General features: G+C 40.9%; 1 protein-coding gene across 1 annotated transcript in view; it reads right to left on the bottom strand.

The window, feature by feature from the left end:
• Positions 1-24253, bottom strand: part of UST (uronyl 2-sulfotransferase) — a 120238-nt gene extending 95985 nt beyond the window's left edge. Inside the window, exon 1 of the mRNA XM_039346877.1 lies at positions 23520-24253. Within this exon, the coding sequence (XP_039202811.1) occupies positions 23520-23799 (280 nt within the window). The 5' untranslated portion in view covers positions 23800-24253. The remainder of the gene's footprint in view (positions 1-23519) is intronic.
• Between the last annotated feature and the right edge of the window lie 3604 nt (positions 24254-27857).

The raw sequence follows: 27857 nt of genomic DNA, 5'->3' as shown, positions 1-27857 counted from the left end.
GTTGGAAATAACAAACACATGTCTGTGGAGGTACAGTAGCATGGCAACATTGAAGTGTCCAGAACTTTGTCAAATTTAAATCCCACGGGAGTCATGGGTCCCAGGTTTTGGACACATTCTGTAAATTAGTCCATCTGAGGTATGCTGATTCAGCTATTGTTGTCCTATGATGCACCGTTTCGCCCAATTGAAGATTATAATCAAACACATACAAGAGTTTTAATAGCACATAGATCAACATTTGCATGCTTCTTCAAAGGAAAGATTTTGGGAAGTTCATATTTACATGAATTCAAATCCAAGTCAATAACAATTACAATTGTCAGTAACAATTACAATCACAAAGATAAAAACCAGCATAAGAGATAATAGTCTTAATTTATCACCCTCTCCAGCGCAAGGTCTTAACATTGTATTCAAATGCAGTTTTATTTTTTTAGTCTTATCTAGTTTTGTAATAGTACGTTATTTCGGTAAATGTAAGAAAATATTGTAAAAAAAAATTAGCTGAAACTTTTTATTAGTATTAGTAACCTTACATATTTTGCATTGAACTCATTGTTAACTGCTGTAAGTGTTCAACTGAATTGGAGATTATATCCCTAATCCTTCTTTTAAATTAATAGCAAATGTTTAATTAGAGTCTAAATGGAAAATGAGAATGGAGCCAGCCTTTTCAAGTTTGACCCCAATTTTTTCAGAGCCTCTTTCTCAACTAGGTCCCCTTAAGCCAGCATTGCTGTTAATAAATGCAATGAGGGTTTTTTTTCCCCACCCAATAAATGTGTAGCCAATTGCATAAAAGAATGAAAAAATACATAATTGCAAGAAAGAAGACCAGAGTTGCTAAGAGTCACCCATGCCCTCAGAATGAACCACATACTTCACTAGAACAATTGACCACACAAACATTAGAAAAGCCAGATAATTCCTGGAAACACTCAAAGAAAGAAGCCACCAACAAATCAGTGGAACTAAATACTGTCTACCACCCAGGCCAGCACCCGATTCAAGCCATATACAACAGGCTGACAAGGCAGATCAGTCAAAATAGAATGGGCACCATTCCCAAACACTAATGACTGATATTTTCCAGGAAGCCTTTAATAACACATAGTGATCTCTACAGTGCTTCTGCATCTCTGAACTGAGAAATGCATGGTGAAACATCTGCAAATGAAATGCTTTGGTAGAGTAAGCCCAGTGAATTATAAGTAGTCGTCAACTTACAACCATTCATTTAATAATCATTCAAAGTAACAAATGCTCTGAAAAAAGTGCCTTTTCACTTGCACTTACAGCCATCACAGAATCACCATAGTCATTGATCAAAATTTGTGACCTTCCAGAGTCTATGGAGAAAGCTAGATTCCCTTAATGACCGTGTGATTCAACTGCAGTGATTCTTTTAAAAACCATGGCAAAAAGGTCCTAAAATTGGGTGTCAATCACTTAAAAACTAACTTGCTTAGCAACAAAAAAATCTGGTCCCAATTGTGGTTGCTAAATCAAGGACTACTTGTAAAAGAAGATAATGCTACCATTTTTAAAGATGCTTCTTAATGCATGTTTCTAGATGCAAAAAGATATTTAGAGTTTGTTTTCTCTGTAAAGGTATTACTCTTAAAGGTATTTTTCAACTTCTACTTTATTGACATTCAGCAAAATCTATTAGTCTGTTGCCTCTAAAAAGAAAGGGGCGTTGTCTTACCTGAACGCCTTTTCTCAGCATGATGATGGAGAATCCACGGATGGGTTGTCTTAATCTATCTGCTCCAATTAGACTAAGTCTGAAATTTAGTACCGCCCCCTCTGTGCCAACTGCACCCCAGTTTTAGGCTAAGGCAATACTCAGACTTTAGTCCGACGCGTCTGAACAATATGGGAACCAGGCCAACTGACCTAATGGGAGGGAGTGGATTCTCCATCATCATGCTGAGAAAAGGCGTTCAGGTAAGACAACGCCCCTTTCTCCAGCATGATTGGATGGAGAACCCACGGATGGGACATACCAAAGCCCTGTGTCCCTAGGGTGGGGAATTAGATTGGGCCTGGGTCCCATCCAACGTTAATGCGTGTTCTAGAACCTTGCGGCCAAATGAAGCCGTAGAAGATGCATACACATCCCTCTTGTAGTGACAGACAAAGGAAGAGGGTGATGCCCATGTTGCTGCTCTACAAATTCCCTCTACGGAGGCCTGAGTAGACCAGGCAGCTGTAGTAGCTGCGCCCCGGTGGAATGGGCCGTGATATGCCTGGGATCTCGCAGTGACTGAGACTGGTATGCCAGAGAAATACAAACTCTAATCCACCTGCGTATTGTGGTTGAAGAAACCTTCTGACCTAGTGATGAAGGGTGATAGGACACAAACAGAGCCTCTGTTCTGTGGAAAGATGAGGTTCTCTGTATATAACAATATAAGCCCTGCGCACATCCAATTTGTTCGACTGAACCTCTATGTCATTAGATGGGTTAGGACAGAAGTCCGGCAAAATTATTTCCTGAGATCTAGGATACAAGGACTTGACCTTAGGCATGAAGGAGGGGCCTAGCCTAAGGGTTACCCTGTCCTTATGGAACGTACACATGTCCTTCCTCACTGAAGAGTAGCCAGTTCAGATATCCTTCTCGCTGAAGTTACAGCAACAAGAAATTCCACCTTCATCGATAACTGTTTAAACAAACCAGTGTCAATAGTTCAAAGGGTGCGAAACAAGAGCCTATAAACCTGATGAAGATCCCACGAGGGGTATCTATGTACAGTTGATGGTCTGACGTTGTTAGCTCCTTTTAGGAAGGAGCGTATCATAGGGTAATGTGTTAAGGATTCATTGCCACAGGAAATAACTGTGGCAAGTGCTGCTACCTGCCTGCGGATGGTGCTTGTGGAAAGCCCTTTGTCTAGACCATCCCTCAGGAACTCCAAGATAACCGGCATTGAAACCGCCAAAAGGTCAATTTTTCGAACTGAACACCAATTACAGGAGTCTCTCCATGTGGCATCGTATATTCTATTCATCGAGGGTCGCCTGGATTGCTGAATCATAGCTATGACCCTTGACGAATATGAGTCTCAGCCTAAGGCCTGCCTCTCAAATGCCAGACGGTTAACTGGAGTCATTGAGGGTCTGGATGGCGTAGTTCCCCCTGAATGTGGGAGATGCGATTTGCTGGGATCCTCCATGGAGATGATGCGGAGAGCTCCATCAGGTCGGCGACCAAGAGCGTCTCGGCCAATGCGGCGCAACCAGGAGGACCTCTGCTCGTTCACGAAGGATCTTCCTGATCGTGGCAGGAAGAAATGGCAGAGGAGGGAAGGCATAGAGCAGTTCCCTGGGCCAGGGACTGCGGAGCGCATCTGTTCCCTCCGCTGATGGAGGTGGGAACCCGGAAAGGAATCTGGGAAGTTGTGAGTTGGTGGGGGAGGCAAAAGGTCTAAGGTTGGGGAACCAAACCTGTCCACGATCTCTCTGAACACCTTCGGATCCAGCTGCCATTCGGAATGGTCCATGGTTGCTCAGTTCAGTGAGTCCGCCTGCTGGATGGTCACTCCGGATATGTGCTCCGCCCTGATGGAGGCAAGATTCAGTTCCGCCCAGGACCCCAGCAATTTGGCCTCCTGCATGAGAGGCCTGGACCTTGTCCCTCCTTGTCTGTTGACGTGGGCCTTGGCTGTAATGTTGTCGGTTAAAATCAGGACTTGTTGGCCCTGTACTATATCGGTGAATCCCTTTAGGGCCATATGTATGGCTCTGAGTTCCAGCCAGTTTATATTGTTCTTTAGGTCCTGTTTGAACCACCGACCTTGAGCCCAGTGCGTGTGGAGGTGTGCCCCCCACCCAAACAGGCTTGCATCTGTGGTAATGGTAATCCTGTCTGGTTCTAATACTGCTCCCCGTGACAGCGCCGGGGAGTCCCACCATTGAAGGGAGTTCAAGTCTCTGAAATGGAAGGAGAAGCCATGTAATTCTCTGGCGTGGAGGCGTGCCCATGGCACAATTTGCACGCAGGACACCGTCTTCCCCAGTAGCTGTGATAGGGAGGCCAATGTGACTACTCTGGCCCTTTGGATCCGACGTACAAGAGTCTGAATAGAGTTCCTTCGGTCCTGAAATAGGTAGACCGTACAATTGTCCATGTCTATAACAGCGCCCAAATGGAGGAGCCGGGTTGTTGTATGACTTTTCTGGAAATTAACAGAAAACCCATGCTCCTGAAAGACCTTGATGGCTAAGGCGAGGTCTGACTGAGCGTTTCGGAATGATGATGACTGAATTAGTATGTCATCTAAATAGCATTGAATTCTGATTGGAATTTGTCTAAGGTGGGCTGCGAGCACTGCCAGTACCTTGTAAATACCCTCGGGTAGGGTTCTGTACTGGTAGTGGGCATAGCTGAATCTGAGGAATTTGCGGTGGTTAGGAAACATGTCTCAGTTAGGTCTATTGAGGTAAGAAAGTCACCTTGCCTGATGCTGGCCAGGATTGATTGAAGTGGTTGCATCTTAAACTTCTTATACCTCAAGTAAGGTTTAGATCTTTCAAGTCTAAGATTGCCCTCCAGCCCCCCAAGTCTTAGGGATGATGAAGAGGTTTGAGTAAAACCTTCGTCCTTCTTGGTCTTGTGTACTGGTTCAATTGCTCATATTTGTAATAAATGAGCTATGGCCTCTGACATAAAGTCAGCCCTGGACCTGCTCGTTGGGATAGGGCAAGAGCGGAATTTGTCAGGTGGTTGAGAACAAAATTCTAGTCTCAAACCTTGCGTGACAGTGTCTAACACCCATGCATCTGTAGTGATGGCTGTCCAAGTGCTGGAATAAGGGGCCAGCCGGCATCTGTAGTGGTGACTGCCCAAGTGCTGGAATAAGGGGCCAGCTGGCTTCCTATGGGAAGTGAGACTGTGAGATCACTTGCCTCGTTTAGAGGAACGGCCCCTCGGCCTTGAAGGGGCCGCTTGGCCTGGATCTGTGGTCTGCTTCTGCATGCTGAACGATCCTGCTGTCGTTCTTGTCTCTGAAAGGAATAGAGGGATGCCTGGGCCCAGTCCCAGGATGGAGCTGGTCGAAAGGCAGCCTCCTGTAACTGCTCTGTGACATGAGTTAACCAGAGTTTTACGTTTGTCCTTACCTTCAGTTAAGTATGGTTCTAGTGCCTTACCAAAGAGATGTCCACCTGTGTAAGGTTTAGAGGCCAGACGCCACTTGGTCTTGGTGTCTGCTCGCCAATTACTGGGCCAAAGGAGCCTTCGTGCTGAGATGTCTGCAGCGATGGTCTGGCAGTGTATCTAGCCATGTGCAGAGAAGCGTCGGCTAGGTACTGGGATGTAGCCACTAACTTACCCAGATTTTGGTGAGCTCTGAGCTGGTCCGGAGGGATCCTGTCCTGGAGCTCACGTAACCCAAGGGCTGAAGCCCTGGCGAAGAAGGCCATGGACGTTGCCGCCTTTGTTGCCCAGGCTGATGCCAGATGGGAACTACGCAATGCGGAGTCAATCTTTTTATCCTCCGCCCTAAGTGCCTCATTTATGTCCCCAGGGATGTTGGCATTGGGAAACAATGAGTTCAAGGCTCATCAATCTCAGGAATCTCCAATAGGGAGGCCAGAGAACGGGCAACATTGAATAATGTTCCCTCTACTGCACCGGGGCTTAAGAAGGATCCTAAGTTCTCCCATTGTTCTTGAACTATATTCAGAAAAAGGGGAGGGCAGGGAATATTGTTCTGCGAGACTGAGGGCTCGGTGTATATGGCGTGGGGACCCTTGGACGTTGTAGGTGGGGTCTCCTGTTCTTGGGGGAGGTTTGCAGTAGTGCAGGCCCTGAGTAGCAGGGAATTAAAGAATGAATGGTCAAAGAGACCGACAGGAGGGGTGGGGTCAGAGGGAGTGATGCCCTCGTCCTCAAACAAAATCAGGCCAGATTGTTCAGCCCCTGTAGATTCCAAATCCGATGAGGGATCCTCCATCAAATCTGGAGATTGTGGATGATACGTGGCCTGGGGGGGTGGCTGTGGGGTGTTGGAGGCCATAAACTGAGCCACAGCCTGGGCTATCATGGACTGAAGGAGGTCCGGGTTCAAGGCCTGGTTCTCAGGAGGGCGAAGCCCTGCTGCAGTGGGGGTGAACGTGGCCTGGGGTCCTGGGGTGTCCTGGTTGGTTGTGCCCCTCCCTGGGTCCACTCTTGTGGTTAAATCTAATTGGGGAATTCCCCTGGGGGAAGACCAGGCCCCTGGGGCTGAGGCACAATGTGAGGAAAGGGGTTCAAAAATGGACCTTCCCATCGTGCCTGTCAGATCTGGGGAGGCCGCTCTCAGTCTTTGGGACTCCTCCTCCCTCTGTGGCTCCCTGCTTGGCCGGGCTCGCTTGGTGGTGTTCTTTCACTTGCCTCTGTTTGGCGTTTCCCCTTGGCCGGCTCGCTGATTTTCTCTGCCATGATGATTCAGCCCTTGAGGGGGGTGGGCGGGGAATTAATGGGCACCGCGTCCTTTGGGAGCGAACAGGCCCTCCCTGGTTCAACGCTGTAGTCTCGAAGCCTCTGTCACCCGTGATGAACACTGCCTTCAGGAGAAACTCCAGGCAGTCTGGGCCTCAGTCACACACAAAATGGCCGCTGTGAGTCAATTCAAAATGGTGGCCACAGAGTTCGCGCCAAAAAAATGGCAGTTAGAAGAAGGCCTTGAGGCCTGAGGCCTAAGCTGCGATGAGCCCTCGTTCCGAGGAATCGCTTGGGCTCCTAACACAGCGAATGGATTCCAAAAAAAAAAGGCCATTATTAGAAGAAGGCCTTGAGGCCTGTGGCCTAAGCTGCAATGAGCCCTCGTTCGGAGGAATCGCTTGGGCTCCTAACGCAGCGAATGGATTACAATTAGGTGAGCTGAGAGAGGCTGAGGCAGGCCGAGGCCTAGTAAGGCCTCCAGGCTCTGAAAATTGGATCGGTGCCAAAAACTTTCTCCTGCTGCTGGGGCGGTCTGCTGAGGCCAAGGGACCTAGAAAAGGCTCCCTCCAGGCCTGATGAGCCTCGTCGTCCCCAGTCAATTGGCAAGCTTACCTCTGCCTCTAAGGCCTCCAGGCTCTGGTTAGAAGAATGGAGCCTCTGATGCAGAGGAACGGCCCCTGGTAGGAGATTTCTCTTGCTTCTGGGAATCCAATTTTCAAGCTGATTGTGAAGCTGAAAGGCTCTCAAAGGGAGAAAGGGAAAGTTCCCCCCCCCCCCAAAAGGGAGGTTTTGTCAGCCTGTCAGCCTGCTAGGCTACAGGTTGGGATGAAATAAAATAGGAATACATAGTCTTCTGCTCCAGGAGCGAAGAAAAAACGCGTCTTAGAGCAAAGAGACTAAGTCTAAAACTGGGGTGCAGTTGGCACAGAGGGGGCGATACTAAATTTCAGACTTAGTCTAATTGGAGCAGATAGATTAAGACAACCCATCCGTGGGTTCTCCATCCAATCATGCTGGAGAAAAGGTTTTGATCCATGTGCGCTACCTGCTCTAACATATGCTAGTGAAACATGGACACTAACCTCTAACCTCACAATCAATACAAAAACTAAGAGTGGTGCAAAGAGCCATGGAAATATACAGTAGTGGCCAAAATTTTGGAAACCTTTTGGGAAAAGTGTATTTTTGGGGTTTGATGGCTAATGACACCACTTTTTTTGGAGTAGTACCATAAAATTATATATCAATGGAAAGATAATTTAATCAAGAACGTAATGCAATAAAGTTTGTTCAATTATCTGTACTATATTCTATGAAAAGTTATAGCCAAATAACCAGAAAAAGGAAGCACAACTTGCTTAGGTTGATATCAGGTAGCTTTCCTTCATCTGATTGTAGCCAATGAGCATGAGTGTTTAGAGAGTCAATCAGGTGTCATCTTGTTTTGGCAATGAGCCAATCAGATCACAGTAGGATTCGGTTATTGATGTCAAGTATTGAAGATGAGAGGAGGACATTTGTCAGTGTGTTATGTGATCGCTATCAAGTTGGATGGGGTTTTTTTGTGTTCTTTCATTTAGTGAGCTTGTAAAACGTAATAAAATTAAAGTAGTGGTGCAAACAGTTGACTGATGGCCCAGAAAGTGATAAAAAATAGTATTATTAAGTGAACAAGGCTACAGTTATAAAGAAATTAGAAGAAAAATTGGTGGAAACTTAACCAAAGGTGGCATTTCTACTGTACACTTTCCCCAAAAGCTTTCCACAATTTTGGCCACTACTGTATATGCTTAGCATTATAAGACAAGAGAGAAAGACCTGCACATGGATTAGAATACAAACAAAAGTATACAATATCATCAAGAGAGTAAAAGAATTGAAATGGAAATGGGCTGGTCACAGAGCAAGAACAACTGATGACAGGTAGACCGAGGCAGTCATAGAATGGATCCCACTTGATAAAAAGCATCCACGAAACATGGATTGATGACATTAGCAAGTTTTGCAGGACCAGTTGGCAAAAGAAAGCCCAGAACCATATTGGTTGGAAACATGCAGAAGAGGTCTTCATCCTGCAGTGGTGATGGTGATGATGGTGATGATGATGATGACAACTTTATTGACATTACATTTATTTCTTTGGTATGCTGAATTGTGTGAATACAACTGGAATTTAGAAAAACATTACAAAGTTCAAGTGAGTTTTCTTGTGTGGGAAGTCAGCCAAAGCAGCAGTAACAGTTCAAATGATCTTTTTGTTTCTACTATTCTATTATTTTAAAGCGTCAAGGAAGAATGAAATTGCTTTTCAGCAATCAGGATTATTAAAGGGCAAAAAAACAGAGGAAAGCATACGATTGTATGTTAAAAATGAGCACAGAAAGTAAACAGGTAAATGCAGAAGTTAACAATAAAATCATTTATATTTTGAATTTATGAGTATTGCTCTTCTCCATTTGTGGGAACGATGTTTTTTCAACTATTACATTAAAATATTCATTACCAGATAATATCCAGCTTTATTGTTTTATTATGGTTAGCCAACCTTTCTAAACATTTTTCACTACCTTCCAAGACTGTATGGATAAGAATGTGTTGCCAGTCATTCCTTTTTATAATCCTCTGAAACTCTTCATATACTAATCTCTTTTATAACATGAAAAAGACAGTGACCCTTAAATAAGGAAAACATTATCCTAGTGGACACATATGACACAGCACAGGATCACCTACTAAAAGGAACTTAATACAAAATAATTCTATGTGCTTGCATGAATGTATATAATCACAGATGTGCAAGTATGGGGTCTTTTTTATTTTACTACCATCTTTTCTCCTCACCCCACTTCCAAATCTGTAAGGGTATGTGGGAATGACAATAGACAGAACTAAGAAAGGCAGCAGAAGAAATGATCAGATAAAAGGCAATTTAGCCCACAGCAGGAATGTGGGTGGGGCAAAAGCCTAAGAAGAGACTCTCCCTAGTTTATTGGGCTGTAAATGGGAGGGGGGATCTTTAATTCTGGATTTACAAGATTTTGTGAATGTAACCTTACAATAAAGTAGAATTAGCTCATCTGGCTATGTTTCTTGTCTGGTCTACCTCATAAGCCTGACGAAATATTACATCTGAATCATTCAATGAAAAATGCTTTGCTCTACACAGAGAAAACAGCCATCAACTCAAAGATACTGCTATCCGACTAGTAAATGCTTTCTCTTCCAGTTACCATAAAGCAAACTTTTCTTTCTATCAGTATGAAAATCTACCACAACTTGCCAGTATAATTCTTTAAAAAGAAGCAGTCCAGAGTTTTTCATCATAAACATTATGTGTGTACATCAGCACCACAAAGAAATTTTGCAAAAAAAGAATGACCATCAGTAAGTTATTTTCATCAAATAATTTTTATATATATATATTGCAGATAAACATTTTGAACCTATTTGATAATCAGCTTTCTGTAATTGAAAAAAAAAACAATGATCTAGGGATATGTAATGGATTGCATCAAAACAGTGCATAAACACGCAGTAGTCAATCAACATAGATGACCAGTGGAAAAAAACAACACTGAATATTGAAAAATAATACTGTAATGTATATCCAAACCACCAAGTTAAGTACATTAAAACTAACACATAGAAAAAAGTTACATCACAAATCATTTTTGTGGCATTCATTCATAAAAACTCAATAGTTTTATAAAACTGCAGCTGTTGAAACAACTACCAACTTCAATGGAGTCTTTCAAACATATTTTACCACAGAATCTTTCAATCCCTATCTCTGAAACATTACTACTGTCTGTTAAGAATGTATCATGAAATAAGAGCGAAACCACACATACCAAAGTCTAGGAACTGACATTTAAATACTGTTTAAAAGATGGTTTACCACAAATAGAAAGTTGTGTTTTCTTTACAGGCAACTTGTCAAGTTAACAGAGAACTTTCCATTCAATCTGCATTAAGGTGATAATTAAAGGACACTTCACATTTTACTGTATAGCTTAAGAGAATGTATCTTCTGTTAATACTAAAGTGAATTTCCCCACCTTAGACACTCAGTGGAAATATACATGGCAGATCTTAACTGTTATGATATTCCACTACATGTTTCCATGGCATGCATTCACATGTCAGCCTGTACTCAACCTTAATCCATAGAGTACAGTCACTAATATTTTTGTATCTGAAGCATGTCTAAACCCAGATAATGAAGGCAGATCAATAATGTTGCCTAAAAAGAATGAAAATATCCAATAGCCCAGTGATGGTGAACCTTTTAAGAGACTGAATGCCCAAACTGCCACCCAAAACCCACTTATGCATCGTCGAGTGCCGGGTGGGTGTGACCCATTGGGTGGGCGTGGCCCTTTGGGTGGGCAAGGCTGCAGTGGTAACAGCAGACTGGGTGGGACTAAAAAGTTCAATCAATCAATTCCAACTTTGCAAGATCTTTTTTTTCCTGCGAGAAGTTGAAATTGACTGATTGAACCTTTTTTTTTTTTTTTGCACACGGTGGTGGAAGCCTAAAGCGAAAACGTTTTATAAAACTCAGCTGAAGGCCTAGGATTGAGGCGATGGCCCACGTGCCCACAGAGAGCGCTGAGTGCCGCCTCTGGCACCCGTGCCATAGGTTCGCCACCACGGCAATAGCCTCATTTGTGTTAGAACAAAAATGGATGGAGGCTACATTTTGAAACATATGGAAAAGAGGAAAAGCCACAATTATGAAAGCATGTTGACTCAATATCCTGTGTTTTTCCCTTTAAATAACTGTACAGGATCAGTTATGGCTCAGTATTTTTGTTTTGTTTTTTCAATCAACCTCTGCAACATAACTGCTTTATGATCATGCACATAATTACCATAAAGGCCAAAATAACCAAAGTATACTTTTCTGGTAGGATATGAATCAATCCTGTGCACAATATTTAGAGAACACAGAACCACTAAGAAAAATCAACACCCTCTAGCACCAAAGATGCATAAATTCAAAGGGAGTGAAAAACTTTTTTTAAAAAAAGAGAGAAATGGTAAGCATGCAGATGGAACTGTATTTTTCAAGCTAGCTACCACTTCAGTTAACATAATTTTGATTCAGTTTCAATTTAAAAGAATCTGAATTTATGATCGGTTTTGTAAGTGCTGAAAAAGACGGCAACAAAATATTATTTAAGTATTAAATAAATACAGCCAACATAGCAGATAGTAGAAACTTTCAAAAGAAATACCAGAAGATGTGTTTTAATAGCTACATAATAAATAGGCTAACATCAATCAATAACATCAACCTGGTCCGTGGAATGGCACCGGTCAGCAGCATGCCAGAAACCGGTCCGCGCAAACAAGCAAAGCCCCATCCACAGGATGCAGGCAGCACGCAAAACCATGCCCCCTCCAGTCCGTGAAAAAAACCTCTCTCCACAGAACCAGTCCCTGGTGCCTAAAAGGTTGGGGACCTCTGATCTAGACAATACATAGAAGGAAGAAAATACAATGAAGTGAGTATATTAGGAGTGTTTTCCAAAACAAACAAAATGTATCTGCATTTGTAAAAATTCTGTTCCTTAAAAAGAACCCCATAATCAAAGTTAAAATAGTCCAGTACAAAAAAAAAACCAAATCAAAAAAACTTAGCCCAATATATTAAAGTCATAAAATAAATATGTATATCTTAGGTTCCCCTAATGTTGTGGCCTTAGCACTAGAGGGGGGGCAGGCAGATGTTCATGGCCTACTAAAAGGCCAAAAGAGTTAGGGCCCTCCAAGCTTTAATCCAAGCATTGCAACAGACAATGAAATCTCGCAAGGTGACATTTAATTGGGGGACTTAGAACATACTTATTCTCCTGAATCAGGTGCAATGGGCAGAGACAGGCAGTTCAAATAATCATATGTCCCTGTGCCATATAGGCCTTCAAAGGAGAAAAGCAGCCCTTTCCTATAAGCAGTTGACATATCATCCTAAGTGATACATGGTAATCACTTGGCACTATTACCATTTAGGTTTTACCAAATAATACCAAATCTAGCTGCAGACTTGCTATTTCAAAGGGAATGCAAAGTTTAGTTTGATATAAACGTGTAAAACAGATGGTTTCCTAAATTCCAACTATAGGTGAAGAAATAAGAGGAATCTGAATGCAGAATCAAAAGAAAAGCAGACTGACTCCAACCTCCACTGAACTCCATGGACTCTTATCTAAACTCCAAGCAGGTACTAACCACCTGTGCACAGGCTTTTAAACAATAAATCAGTTTAATTGGACTTTTACGTGTTTTTCCTAGCTTTCAAATCATGCCTTCAGTATCAAGAAATCAGTCTCCAAGAAAGAAAGTAACTTAGTTCAGCTTATTATAATGTAATAACCCACAAGGCTCCTTTACAGTTCTTTAGTTTAAAAACAGCTATAATAAACACACAGATGATATATTTACTAAAAGATAAAACCTGACTGCAACCTAAAATAAATTTCATAAACACATTTTAATTGTAATTAAAAAAAGTTTTACATAACATGTAAAAGGGCAAAGTTTTTCTTTCATGTCCCCAGCTGCATAAGGTATAAGTTCTCTATAGTTTATTCCCTCTAGGAATTTAGGAAAAATATAAATGAAACATCCATAATTTTCTTTGCCATTTAGAACTACCACTATTTTATTACCCTGTCTCACTAAATCATCATTTTAAGTTTAATGTTGATTGCTGAAACTAATTAATTCTTTCACAGAAATTTTTCAGACTGTTTCAAGCAAGATGAGAAAAGAACTCTAAGGCAAACAGAGGTGACAAAATGCAAGCAACTAATGATCTATTAGATAGCACTGGAAAACATGACTACGGTAACTACTTTCTTCTCTGCTGCTTAAAAATAAACAACAGTTCATTTCCGGGACTATTCTAAAATCATTACATGCAAGTATAGATTGTTGATCCCTGCAAAGTAGAAAACAGAAATCTTTTTTCCTAACTGTAACAAAATCTAGTATGGACATTTGACTTGCCATTCAGTTGAGGAAACAGCTGGATTCTCATGTCTACAATTGATTTCTGCTTCATCTCTTCCTCTTTGCTACAATAATTGATGCTAAATAAAAAGTCTCTCCTAAAGGCTAGGGGATTGATCTGACCTAGTTGAAATTTATAATTTCTTTTTTTTTCTTTTTTGTAAAATAAAAATCTCTCCCCAATCACTGAAGGAAAACCGAAAAACCCAACCACTGTGCAAGTTTCCAATACTTTGTCTCTACTGAATCTAGGTTAATCTGGTTAATGGTAGGTCAAGAAAAAACCCCATGGTAGAAGTCATAAAGAAATATCATATGCAGCTGTTGGAAGAATAAACTGAAGAAAATTAGATGGAGAAATATCAGATAGAAAAAAAATCAGTTACGGTATGTCAAGGAATTACAAGGCATATAATGGTGGACCAATGAACTGAAAACAACAATATATATAAGTTGCTTTTAATATTTATTAGACACAAATCCTGTAATAAACATATCCAGTTACTAATACTGTCATTCAGTAATACAGTAATACATCTCATTCCTGTTCATCATATCTATAAATGTAGGAACTTGATAGGATATACTCTAAAAGTCAGCAAATAAAATTAGTGAGAGCAGATTGTATTTTTAAGCACTTTTGAAAAGTGCTTACATTTGTTCAACTGAAAATCATGTAATATGTACAAACCTCTCAAAACAGACATTTTCTCTGTCTTGACAATGCCTTGAATTACCTGATGAGACAGTAAAATCATCATAAATATTTTCCACTCTTTTTTCAGTCAATATAAAATTTCATAATGAAAGGTGCACTTTGGTTTGCTGTCAATATATATTCATATTAAACGAGAAACCAGAAAGATAGAAACCAATTAAAGCAGGGGTGTCAAACTGCGGGCCCACGGGCCAGATGCATCATAGCAAAATTGCGCCCATCCCATTGCCACCAATGGAAAAAAGTCGTGATACGTCGCAACACATTACGTGACATTGCAAGTTTGACACCCCTGAAGTAAAGCTTTCGGAATTTTATAATCAAGACTTTCTTGGGGGGGGGGGGAAGATTGAAAAAACCCTCCTTCTATATATGCATTAATTTATATAAGTCGTGTAAATTTAAATTTATATAATTCATGCAACTTCTATAATATTTCCAAAGAATTAGGAATGCCTTTGTGAGGAACTTCACTGTTATGTGGCATTAAGCAAGTAGACAAAATAATTTCAGACAGGGAGAAAAGATGTGGAAAGGAAAACTGACATCATCATCCCAAATCCTATTCTAATCATGAAACTGCTTGGTGCTGTCTTATACTTAATTATTTGTCTAACTGAACCACAACCGTCAACACTGATTACCATCTGAAGGTAGGAATCCTTCCTATTATTGCTTACTCTTTCCATGGTTAATGCCAGGGATTAAACCTGGTAAAATATGTAGTCTGCCAGTTAAACAGAGCCCTCTGTTGTTTCAATGATAAAATGTAAAATACAGATCCTAATCCCATGCAAGGACAAATGAGCTTCGCATGCTTGCCCTCTACTTGTGCAGCCCGATTCATAACAGGCTGCGGACCGGTATTGGTCCAGAGACTGGGGGTTGGGGAGCCCTGCATTAGAAGACATTTCATATTTACATGAATTTCTAGATGAAGTTACAGCAGCACTCCAATCATTACCAAACTGATGGATATATTCCCTTGTCAGAAATATTTCTATGTCTTAAATCATACACAAAGTAATAATTTGGAACCTAAACTGCTTCTCTGCTTTTATAAGGGATGGGGAGGAATTTGTTTTACTAACTGCCACCCTTCTGTAGTACATTCATAATTTCTGCATGTGCTCCAAATACTAGAAAGGATTCTGATGAACTGAAAAAACCCTTGAAAACATATAAACTATTGCCCATTAGTGGAAGAAAAATATTCCAATGTTCATATTTTTATGATGCAATCTACTAGGTCACAATCTAATTATACACTTTTCCATTGCTTCTGAACTTCTGTTGCCAATATGTAGCTAACTCCTGGAGAATATGTAGAAGAAATTATTCACAGGCAGTATAGTATGTTTCCTCATACTAATATCTGTGGGCAGGCTGCAATGAGGGAATGAAGTTAACATAAATAAATGCTTTGTAAAGTGTAAGCCTGCAGAGATATTATATTTCAAAATTATTTTTATGTACAGTACAGTAATAAATCCAGGTAATTTCATAAAAATAAAAAACACTAAATAGAAAATAAATCAACCTGAAAAGAGAAGTACCTTGACATAGCAAAGTAAACAGGCGCTGTTAAAATAATCAGGCTGAAAAGGTAGAATTAATATTCCTTGGAATTTCTGATGTATTTCTCATTTTGGTTATATTTGGTGACAGCCATAAATAACACACAGGACTGAAGAAATATTATTCTCACCTGGTTAAATAATAGTAGCTGATATGGAGTACAGTTTGTTTGTATATTATGACAAATTCCATGCTTGAGTCTACAATAGGCACATGTAATTTTGCTGCTCCCATCCTGTTGTTTTAATGCATTTTGTGGCTTTTTCATACAAGACTGTTCTGTTACTCCATTGCATATGTTCATCAGAGACATTAATTCTGCTGCCTAATCTTTCTAACTGCTTTTTCTACCAACTGTACAAAATATTTGGGTGGATGTTATAAAAGCACTCTAAACATTGTAAGGAACTAGAAAGAAGCGGAATATAATTTCTGCTTCTTTTTCCCAGTTTCATGCATATTCACTTTCTTAGTATACAGCATTCCTCTTAGCCTTCTAGGCAGAAAAACTGAAAAGACCATTAACAGCCACCACTACTGTACATCATTTATTTCTCAATAACTCCTTGAGAAGAAATGATGACTGCAAAGTGAAGGCTGAATTTTCAGGACTCCAATAGTCTATTTTTTTTTTTTTTTTGCTTTTTGTACATTTCAAAACCCTTCTCTAATAAATTCTATATAGATAACACCCAACAAAGACTGTCTAGAAAAAGTTTCAAAGTTCAAAATCAATAAAATTAGTAAGCAAAATGTAGAACCTTGATAAAATTAAAGTCTAATGGATTTAGGAAAAACATATATACAGACTTTTCATAGTGAAAAAAATCCTTAAACTTAGGTTTGATTCTTTTTCTGTCAAAGATATTACACAATTATTAAAGGCAGAGCCTACACGTTTTGATGAAGCTTTCTAATTCAGAGAGGTAATGTGTATGTTTCCTACCAATCACTCAGCAAAAGTTTCTGAAAGGGAAGTGCAAAAGTATATGCATAGTAGTCCCTTTCTTCCACTGATGCTTGCATCCTAGCACTAGATATAGCTTTTTATATTTCATTAAAAGAGGCACTCTTTGTGGGATGGTTGGCTCATAAGAATTTGTTACTTCAACGGTAGTATATTGAAAGCTTTCCATATTGGCTACCACAATCAACTTTCTAGAGGTTCCTGGTATTTGTGGATTACTGATTCAAACTAATTCAAGTAAAAGTTATTTAATACTATTATTTGTATTCCAAAGTTTCAACTACATTCTAATAACTTGAACCATTCTACCAACTTTATTGCTAATTCTACCAATAAAGTACTCAAAATTTGACCACCATGGCAGAAACTATTTTTGCATTCAACAGACCATATATTGTAGCATAGGGAAAAATAAAACTGTCTCTTTTTCACCTTTTCCCTACCATTTGCATTTTAATTCCAAGCAGACATTTGAGGCATAGGGACAGATCAAATGTTCTACACAATACAGCAGGGGTGTCAAACTGCTGGCCCGCAGGCCAGTTGCATCATGTGGAGGCCACACCCACCCCAGCTCTGGCAATGTGAAAAAGGTCGCGATACATTGTGACATGTCACGTGATGCGGCAAGTTTGACACCCGTGCAATAGAGATACTACCTGCCATACCAGCAAAATGACAGATACATTCATCACTGACTGCTACAACCTACATCCCTGAAATACAGGAGAATCCAACTGTATTTGTTCCCTAACAAAACAGTATCTGAGGGCCCCTTGGTGCTCTCTGAGCTTGCTAGTTTCTTGCAGATATTTCATTACTCAAAGTAGATAACATCATCAGTGTTAGTGTGCACTGATGATGTTACTGTCATGGTTCCAATTGACAGAGACAAATAAAGCAGAACTCCGAGGCTTGCAAATTCCTCAAAGAACATGTTTATTGATACAGAGTATTGGTACTTAAAAAGTGAAACCAAGTCTGAAGAGGTGCATAACAATTCCCCAATACAATTTATGATTCAACAACTAAAAACAATGGACTTTGGTCAAAACTTTATAAATATGATTCAGATAATACATCAGAAACAATCAGGAAAAGTAATCATAAATGGGGATTACACAGAGAATTTTGATATACAAAAAGGCACAAGACAAGGATGTCCATTATCTCCATTGCTATTTATTTTAACTTTGGAAGTTTTAAATAGAAACATTAGGCAAGATCCAGAAATTAAAGGATTGAAAATAAAAGGGGAAACCTACAAACTGCAAGCATTTGCAGATGATTTGGTATTCATTCTAGAGGAGCCTTTAGAGATGATTCCTAAACTGTTGGAAAATATAGAACAATTTGGAGAGATAGCAGGATTAAAGATAGAGAAAAAACTAAAGTGATAGTTAAATTTTTTTACAGAAAGACAAAAAAAGCAATTATCAGAAAAAATAGAATTGCAAATAGAAAAAAAGGTCAAATATTTGGGAATATATTTGACAGCAATTTAATTACGTTAAATTGTTAAACCAAATAAAGCTCGATTTGAAAAAATGAAGAATCCTCAGCTGTGGTTGTTAGGAAGAATTGCTACGGTGAAAATCAGTATATTACCAAAAATATTATTTTTATTTCAAGTGATACCTATAAAACTGGAGAAAAAAATTCTTTAAAGATTTAAATTCTCTAATTCAAAAATTTATCCGGCAAGGAAAGAATTATATTGAAAATGTTACAAGAAGCTAAGGGAAATGGAGGCTTTGGCTTATATTATCAAGCATCAGTGTTAACATGGATAAAGAATAGATAACTCTTAAAAATAAAAGATTGCTGTATCTGGAGCAACATGACCTGCAACTTGGTTGGCATGCTTTCCTGGGTATGGAAAAAATAAAATACATAAATACTTCCAAAACCACTACATTAGAAATGCATTATTATTAACTTGGGAAAAAATAAAATGTAAAATTTATTTGAAAATTCCAGGATGGCTTTCAACAATGGAAGCATTCATTTGTACATCCAAATCTAGTCAGTCTCGATAAAATATGGACATACAAAGACATTCTAAATTCTGAAGGGAACCTAAAATCCAGGCAAGAGATGGAAGATCAGGGCATCAATTTAACATGGTTGTCACATTTACAAATGCAAGTCAGATATGATAAAGATATTAAACAGTATGGATATTACAAAGAACAGAGTATGTTTGATCAGATTATTAACTTCTGATGAAAAGTTAATTTAAAAAATGTACAATTTCTTATTAAATTTCAAAACGGAAGGTGAACAAGTAAAAGAGACAATGATAGTATGGGCAAAGAATTTTGGATATAATATAGACTTAGAAAAATGGCAAAGTTTGTGGGAAAGAAACTATACATTGACAATGTCAGCTTCATACAAAGAAAACTTATATAAAATGTTTTATAGATGGCATTTGCCACCAACAAGATTAGCAAAAGTGTTTAAAAACATGTCAGAGAAATGTTGGAAAAGTAAACACAAACCAGGTACTTATTATCATATGTGGTGGACATGTGTTAATGCAAAGAGATATTGGACAATAATCCATACTTGGTTAGAAAAAATGTTAGAGAAACACATAGACTATAAACCTGAATTTTGTTTACTAGGTATAATGCCAGAAAAACTTGATAAGCAAAGTACATATTTGATTCTATATGTGATAACAGCGGCGAGAATTATATTTGCACAGTATTGGAAGAATGAAGAAATACCACCAGAAAAAGAAATAATCAAAAAAATATTAGACTGTGCGGAAATGGACAGACTTACTTTAAGGTTGAAAGAAAAAGAAGAAACAGAATACTTTCAAACTTTGGACCTATTTTATCAATGGTTAGAAAAAAGATTTAGGGATTAGGAATTTAATTTGTATTAGTGAATAAGATACTCAGACAACACATTTTTGTTGAATAATTATTATTGAACTCTGTTTAAAAAAAACTTAAAAAAAAACAATTCCCCAATACAAAGTTAAGAAATCCCACCCCCAAGGCTATGTAAGCAACTACGTTTTCATGAAATGCCCAGCCTGCAGTCTTGGGATCAGCCGATGACCTTGGTTCCCATGACAGAAAGTCTGAGAGAGAAAGTCTGTTTTGTCTAGAGCAACACCTGGCAAACCCCCTCCCTCCATGCTATGTGGCAACTAGGAATGAGAAGGAAAAAGATGGCTGCAGCCATGCTCAGTCTAAAGTTGACAGTTACCTAATTTGGGAGACTGATGATATTACCTAGTTTTGGTAATGAAACATCACTAAGAAAGCAATCAAGCTCAGAGATCACCAAGGACTTCTCATTTCAATCCTGAATACAAGTATTCTCTTTATTGGTAGAATAGTATCTGCTAGAGAGGGACTTTTTGGAGCAGACATGGAAGTTATACAGAAGGAAGTAAACAGGGAGAAGCCTCACCATACATGTAAGAATATGTCTCTTACATAATGGTGAATATAACTAGAGTGTCAAGTACCACATAGATTTTTATGACTATTAGTACTTATCTCTAGCTTCTGAAATAACTGGATTCCAGATATGTCTAAGAGAATAAGCAGTGAAGTATATGTATATATTTGTATTATCAAGATCATTGATATTTATTATAAAGTTCAAGATATTTTTTCTTACTACAAATTAACACAGTATAACTGCTTTCCTCCTTAACTAAATGGAAAACAATTCTAAGCACTTTTCATTTTTATGTACTTCATAATTCTCCACCACCTGAGTTTGTAGACTTTAAACCAGAAACTGGGCATCAATTATTTTTTGTGTTGGGTCTCTCTCAGAAAAGCATTAATTTCCAACTCTTTTCAGCGTAGTTGAATAAAATAACAGTACAGCCTCAATTTTTTACTTTTCCATACTTTATACTAGCTATTTCTATAATAAACTCATATCTGAATCACAAACCTGAGAGTGATTCACATTCCTCCAAGGAAATGTTCAGTATTAAATACATTTAGTGGGTAAAGGGAACAGAGAAATACCAAAACTCACAAAGCAATATAATACATCAAGCAGCCGTGTACAGAAAAGCAGCTTCAAAAGAAGCTTTTATTTCCATTTCTTCAGTGATGGTGGAATTTTTTTTGAAAAATACTATTCCACTTCTTGTCTCTCTTAACAAAAAAAAAAAAAAAAAAAGTATACGGACCCAGATGTGGAAACTTCATTACTGAATTTCAAAAGGAACATTCACAATCAATCAATTTGGGAATTGGTGATGTTAGCAGAAAGAAATACATAAAACACAATAACCTCTGAAATAAATTTATGGATTCAATAATAAATGTGCTTCATAATAAAGCAATACATATATACATTTACTGGACATAATACATGAATGTCAGAAAATGGACTTACAACTGCTATATAACCTCCAATGTCATTTGAAAGTAGTAGAAACTAAATCAGCTGGACTGCATGTAAAATACATTAGGATATTAACTAAATGTTAGCAGTGAAATCTATATAATCTTAACAGGAGAAATATTATAAAGGAATGGACATTATCTCTAAGGGTCATCTCATAAATTACAATGGCCTAAAATAAGATCATTTTAGGTGATAGCATTAAATAATAACAACAAAAAGAGAGACTTTACTAACATATACAGTTCTCTAAACTAGGGCTTTTCAACCAGTGGTACGGGTACCACCTGTGGTACATTGGCACCTGGCAGATGGTATGCGACCATCCTAGAAAAGTGATAGCGGGGGAGGAGAATGAGCTGAACCGGTGGCAGCACTGCACAAGCCTGAGCGAGAGACGGCTGGAGCTGCAGGGCTGTCAGGGCTCAGCGGAAGCCCCAGGATCAGCACTTCTTTGGGGCTGTCAGGGCTCAGTGGAAGCGCCAGGATCAGCACCAGGCTCCAGCTGGAGCTCAGCGATGATCCTGGCACTTCTGCTGAACCCAGAAGAAGCACCGATCAGCTGGAATGTCGCAGCATCTCTAGGGTCTTGTGATTTACATTCAGATGCTTGGCAACTGATTCATATTTATGACGGTCACAGTGTCCCAGGGTCATGTGAAGTGACCAAAACCTGCTGCAACCACCCAGCAGATGGGGGAATAAAAACCAAACATCCCCCCACCCCACCCCTGCTGCCAATCCTCAACAGAAATGCTCACAACAATGAAAACCTCGGACAGGAGGAAGAGTGCCGCCGACCGGGCAGGCAGGTGTCTTGCTCGGCTGTGGCTTGGGGGGCACTTTTTTCAGTGCCATTGTAACTTCGAACAGTCACTAAGCGAACTGTTGTAAGTCGAGGACTACCTGTACTTTATCACTTTTTTCCTTTTTTTGGTCATCAAGTTTTTGACACCTTGCTAGGCGATTGGTGGTACTCAGATATTGCCATATGCTAAAAGTGGTACAATGGGTGAAAAGGTTGAAAAGCCCTGCTCTAAACAGTCCAAAGACAACAGATACAATGGATGTCACCCACTCTATGTGAAAACATCTGCCAGCTGCCAGTTACACCCCTGCTGTGATCAGCGGATGACTTTGACACATGTTTAAACCCAAGGGTCCTATTATAACTATTTTAAGTTTATGGTTAACAGAGGGTGTTACTACTTTCCACTGAATTTTTCTAAGTCTCCTCCATTAAACATTCATTATAGCCTAGTTATCCAACACTATCTTGAAAGACCAATAATAGTCTACTGCTGTCTGTTGAACAATATTTTATCCCTGGGAGGCTGGGATCAGGTGTGAACCTCAATGATTTATTAATAAAATCAGAAGTGATATAGGACTTTTTTGTCACCCTCTAGTTCCCCAACTATTCTATTACAAACTGGCTCTTACTGTACATGGGGCTAATAAGAGCACAAAAGATGTTATTTGTGCTTGCTAAACATAGCTTTATAATGAAGAACATGACAGTTACCAAACATTCCAAGGATTATGAAGTGAAAGGAAGGAAAAGAAAATATTAAATGTAGTAGCTAAAATTCCAATCTTTGAAAGATAACACTATGGATTAATTTATATGATGGAAAGTGCATATTAAGGACCCTATTAAAGCAATCTGTCCAAATAATATGGCTAAGGATTCATAAAAGCCACTGTTGTACTTCTTACTTCTCATTTATGCCTTAAAGCTTTCTTATTTAGGGCCACTTAAACGCAAATTAAAGTATTCTTTAATTCACTTAATAAGTTTCATCATGTCAACCTTGGTTATAATAAATAGGATTTCCCCCTCCCTCCCCCCCTCCCCAGTATGCTTATGTAATATAATGAAGACAAAAGTTTGGTTGCTTGTTGGCTCTTAATAATGCATACAGTACAAGGAAATTATCCCAATTAGGTAGCAAAGACAACTCCCCTCCCAATTCCAAATATTTAATTCAGCATTTTTCACATACGCTACTATTCACCAACTTACCGTTGCAAGCACACCTTATTTGGAAAGCCCCCCCCAAAAAAACCCCACCCTCACGGAGTAATCTCGCTCTCCCTTTCTACTTCTTTGAAAGAGAAGGGTGTAAAATTTCATGGGTCCACTTACGAACTGATGGCAGGCAGAGAGCTGTGAAAAGATGCCCCTAACAACAAGTGGGACCCAATTTAAACTTCGGAGACCCCCGCCCCCTTCCCAGAGTACGTAAAGGAGCCCGGGAAGTCTTCCCTTCTCTCAAGAAAACGGCTCTCGCTTCGGGAAAAGCTCTCTCCAGCCACGAAACGCGAGGGGTCCCTGGCCTGGCTCTCCTCCAGCCCCTTTCGGCGGCAAGAGCATCCCTGCCCGCTTTCTCCCTCCGTGGCCTTACCCAGATAGTGCCTCAGGTCCAGCAGAAAGTGAGGAGGGCCCCCGTTGAGCTGGTAGAAGAGGGAGCCTAGGCAGAAGAGCAGCAGGGCGGCCATGCAGAAGCCGTAGTCGCGGAGGGAAAAGAAAGGCAGCAGCGAGAAGGGCCTCCTCCTCCTCCTCCAGCCCATGCCGTGACCGAGACCCCCCGAAGAAGCCGGGGCCACATGAGGCCGGGGCTCCGGACAGCCCGCACCGTAGTGCTTCGGAGGCGGCGAGGCCGGCAGCTGCTGCTGCTGCTTCATCGTCGTCGTCCCCGGCGCTTCCCTCGCCGCCGCCGCCTCCTTCTTAGACAGCTCGCCGGGCAGAGCGCATCCTCCATCCGCCTGCCCCGCTCCGACTGCCCTGCACGTTGGAGGGGAAAAGTTCGCCGGAGGTTCACGAGGTTTCTCTCCTACCCATTGCCGGCTTCCCCAGCGTCGGGGCGAGCCTAGGACCGGGGAAAGGAAGCACTCACTCCCCGCCGCCGTTGCCCCCTGAGCGGGCTTAGTTCGGTCTCTCCGCCGAGGCGGCTTTCAGCTCCCTCTCGCCTCGCAGCGCCGTGCTCCAGTCAGTTGCAGGCTCAAGTTACAAGTCCGGCGGACGGCGGGCCGGGTGCCTGCAACTCGCTGGAAGCAAAAAAGTTGTTTGCGTCTCTCCCCCGCCGCCACCTTCCTCTCTGCCCAACTCTCTCGAGCTCCCGGGGAGAGGGGAGGGCGCCTTTGCTCACTACACCAGCGCCCCCTGGAGGATGGCCGCGACGGATCGGGCGAGGCGGTGGGATCGTTCGAGGCTTCCCCGAACTCAGCTCGAGTCCTTCCCTAGTGGCGGAAGACGTCATCGACCTCCTTTCCCATTGAGCGCTGAAGAAAAGGGCGGGAGAAGGGGGGAAGGGATAGATGGTCTCCGTTTCCCCAGACCGCCTTGTTCTGGCCGAGAAAGGCGGATGGGCTTCGGGTTGACTAGCTCCCGCAAGCGCTGATAAAGCTTTAAGCCGTCGTATTGATAAATGATTACATTAGATTTTTTTTTTTTAAAAATGATTAGATAGCAAACTAGGGCTTCCTTGTTCTCAGGGCTGTTTGGGAAGATACAGTATTTCTATTCATAACGAAAAGGAACCTCTCTAACTTCACTCTGCTTGGCCTAAGTCTAAAGGAGGACAGTAAGCGAGGCAAATACTACAACCAGCCAAATGCTATTTCTCACATTTTTTAAAGGTGTGATTTTTTTCATATACAGGGGCAGTTCCAATCCATTGCATTTTCGTATTTATTGTGTTGTAAAGACTACTAATTCATATATGGAGGGAGTGTTGTCCATAAAGAGAAACAATTTTCTAACTAAGGTTCGGCTGATTGTTTGCTGCTATGTGCAGGAGTTACTGGGCCTTGCTCAGATTTTGTTTCTTACTATTAGGTTAAAAGTAATGCTCCCTTTTCCAATTCCCCTATAACCTGGATTCAGAAAAATAGGGCTGTATTCAACCATTTCCATCTCTTGGGAGCTCCAGTGGTATGTAGAAATGTCCTTGGAAGATAAGAGGCAAACCAGCTGCCCAGACCACAGTCTGATAAAACTTGAGTGGGAAAGAGGAGGGGATGAGGAAAGCATCTCAGAAGGGATTTTTCCTAGTAAAAATGAAGGATGGTAGGAGTACTTTCAAATTTGCAAGATTCTGTTAATGTAATCTTTTAATAATGGTAGAGCTAATACTCCTCCAGCTTCTTGCCTGGAACTAGTAGATAAACTAACTGATTGCTGTTAATGTAATAAAGATAGAATTAGTACTCCTGCATTTTTCTTGTCTGGAACTAATAGATAGACTAACTCAGGGATCCCCAACCCCTGGGCCGCAGCATGCCAGAAATCAGAAATCAAGCGAAGCCCGATCCGCAAGATGCAGGCAGCATGTGAAACTACACCCCCTCTGATCCGTGGAAAAACCTGTCTCAGTCCCTGGTGCCTAAAAGGTTGGAAGCCGCTGGACTAACTAGTTGCTGTTAATGTAACATTGTAATAAAGATTGAACTAGCACTTCTGCATGCTATTCTCTTCTTAGCCTTGTAAGGCTAACGTAAGAATAGATGATGGCAGTGGTGGGATTCAGCCAGTTTGCACCACTTTGGCAGAACTGGTAGCTAATTTTTTGTTGCTCAGGTGCAGAATGGACTTCTGGAAGCAGCATCCTCACAGAGCACCAGTTGTTCACATATCTGAATCGCACCACTGGATGAAGGCTCTCTTACAACATTATAGTCATTCTGTCTTTTGCAAGGTTCAGGCTCAGAGGCCTAGTTTGAAAATTCACAAGTAGGGCCAGCTGGCTTTTGAAGCAACTGTAGCCCTTACACAAAACTTAGAAAAATGCAACCAGTTGAGCAGTTCAACGATAAATGATTCACTTATGGACCACTTAAATTCTTTGCTTCTGTAAGAAATACAGGTAGTTCTCAACTTACAATCATTTATTTAGCAACTGTTCAAAGTTATAACTGGCGCTAAAGAAAGTGACTTATGACCATCACAGCATCCCCATGGTAACATGATCAAAATACGTCTGCTTGCCAACTAATATGCCTTTGACAACAGCTGAAGTGTCCCAGGGTTATGTAATAACCATTGTGACCTTCCTAGGAAGCTCCCAACAAATCAGTGGGGGAAGCTGATTTGCTTAACAACAACATGATCATCTAAACAACCACAGTGATTTGCTTAACAAACATGGCAGAAATGGTAATAAAATCAGGTGCAACTCAACAACCATCTTGTTTAGCAAATTCTCATCCCGGATTGGTTGTAAGTCAAGAATCACCTCTAAAGAGCCTGTCTGATAAAGTCAGCGTTCATTACAGAGTCAAAGCAAATGAAACCACAAGGCTTAAATATTTCCAAATTTGTGTGAAACTGAAGTTATGGGTAACAATGATAAATTCATGCAAACAAAGTTTGATATGATGCAGTTAGGATCAAGAAGTACATTTATAATTGCCAATGCATGTGAGATCTTCTGACTAAGGTCTTTGCTATTGGAAATCTATTGACTTCAGTAAAACAACAAAAAAACTACAATGGCCAATCTCCTTTCATATAAGAACTAAAATTACCAACTCTTTCATCAATCTTTGTTGTGTAGAAATAAACTGTGAAAACTGAATGACTATTAAGTTCAGATAGTAATGCTATATTGTGTTCTGTTTGCTTTTCTTTCTTACTTTTCTTACTATGTTATTGAATATATTGTCCTGACCCTATTCCCTGCTCCGCCTGCCCGCAGGGCCTCTCACCCATGCAGCCTAGCAGTGCCATGGCGGCCACACCCTCTGCCCGCGCCCCGCAGCATCAACTGTGCGTGATGGGGCGTGAGAACAGAGTCTTGTCTACGTTGCCTGGCTGCCATGTCCTTCACTGTGCTGCTCTGCATGGGCCATGCTCGGGGGCGACTCTTCTCCAGGGGGACTGCTGGTGAGGGGGTTATGGGGGGATCCGAGCTGGGGCAACAGCACATGTGCCCACAGAGAGGGCTCCAAGTGCCACCTCTGGCACGCGTGCCATAGGTTCGCCACCATTGCTCTAGTATGTCTATTTCCCCACATTCTTTTTGAAGATACTGGGTTTCCCCGAAAATAAGACCCGGCCTTATATTTTTTTTGCCTCCAAAAGAGGCACCAGGTCTTATTTTCGGGAGATGTCTTACCTTAGGACCACTGTAGCGAGGCCTCTCACGCCCCGATAACTGTCATGCCGTTGGCCGAGTAATTATGCAGCTGCTTGCGGCCGCACACCATGTGACACATTGCACCGCTGCTGATGCTTGCTACAAGAGGCCATGTGGTTTGTTCTGCCACTTGCGCCACTACTGCTGCTTGCAGAGACAATGTTTTGTGAGCGGCGGCAGCAGCACAATAGGAGCTACGAGCCACTGAGCCTCCTGTTTTGAACGGCAGCAGCAGCATGATTGGCATGATGAGCCATGTGGCCTTTGCTGCAAGTGGCAGTAGCAGCACGATGCGCCACATGGCATGTAGCTGCAAGTGACCGCAGAAGAACTCAGGCAGTGGTGCAACAGGTGTCGGGGCATGGGAGATCTGGCTGCAGTGATCTTAAGGTAAATGAGTGCAGGGCGCATGGGGCAGCTCCACCTCCCATCCCCACTATAGCTTGATTTTTACGCATGCGCCTCGCCCCAAAACTAAGGCTTATTTCAGGGGGTAGGGCTTATATTAAATGGTGGACACGTAAATTTCAAGCTGGGGCTTATTTTTGGAATAGGTCGTATTTTCAGGGAAACATGGTAAATAGGAAAGCTGTAAATTCACACATG

This window comes from Crotalus tigris, unplaced genomic scaffold, assembly GCF_016545835.1.
Source record: "Crotalus tigris isolate CLP2741 ecotype Arizona unplaced genomic scaffold, ASM1654583v1 scf7180000018030.5226217, whole genome shotgun sequence".
NCBI lineage: Eukaryota > Metazoa > Chordata > Lepidosauria > Squamata > Viperidae > Crotalus > Crotalus tigris.
The sequence above is the reverse complement of the archived record's forward strand: the minus strand, read 5'-3'. Positions and strand labels throughout refer to the sequence as shown.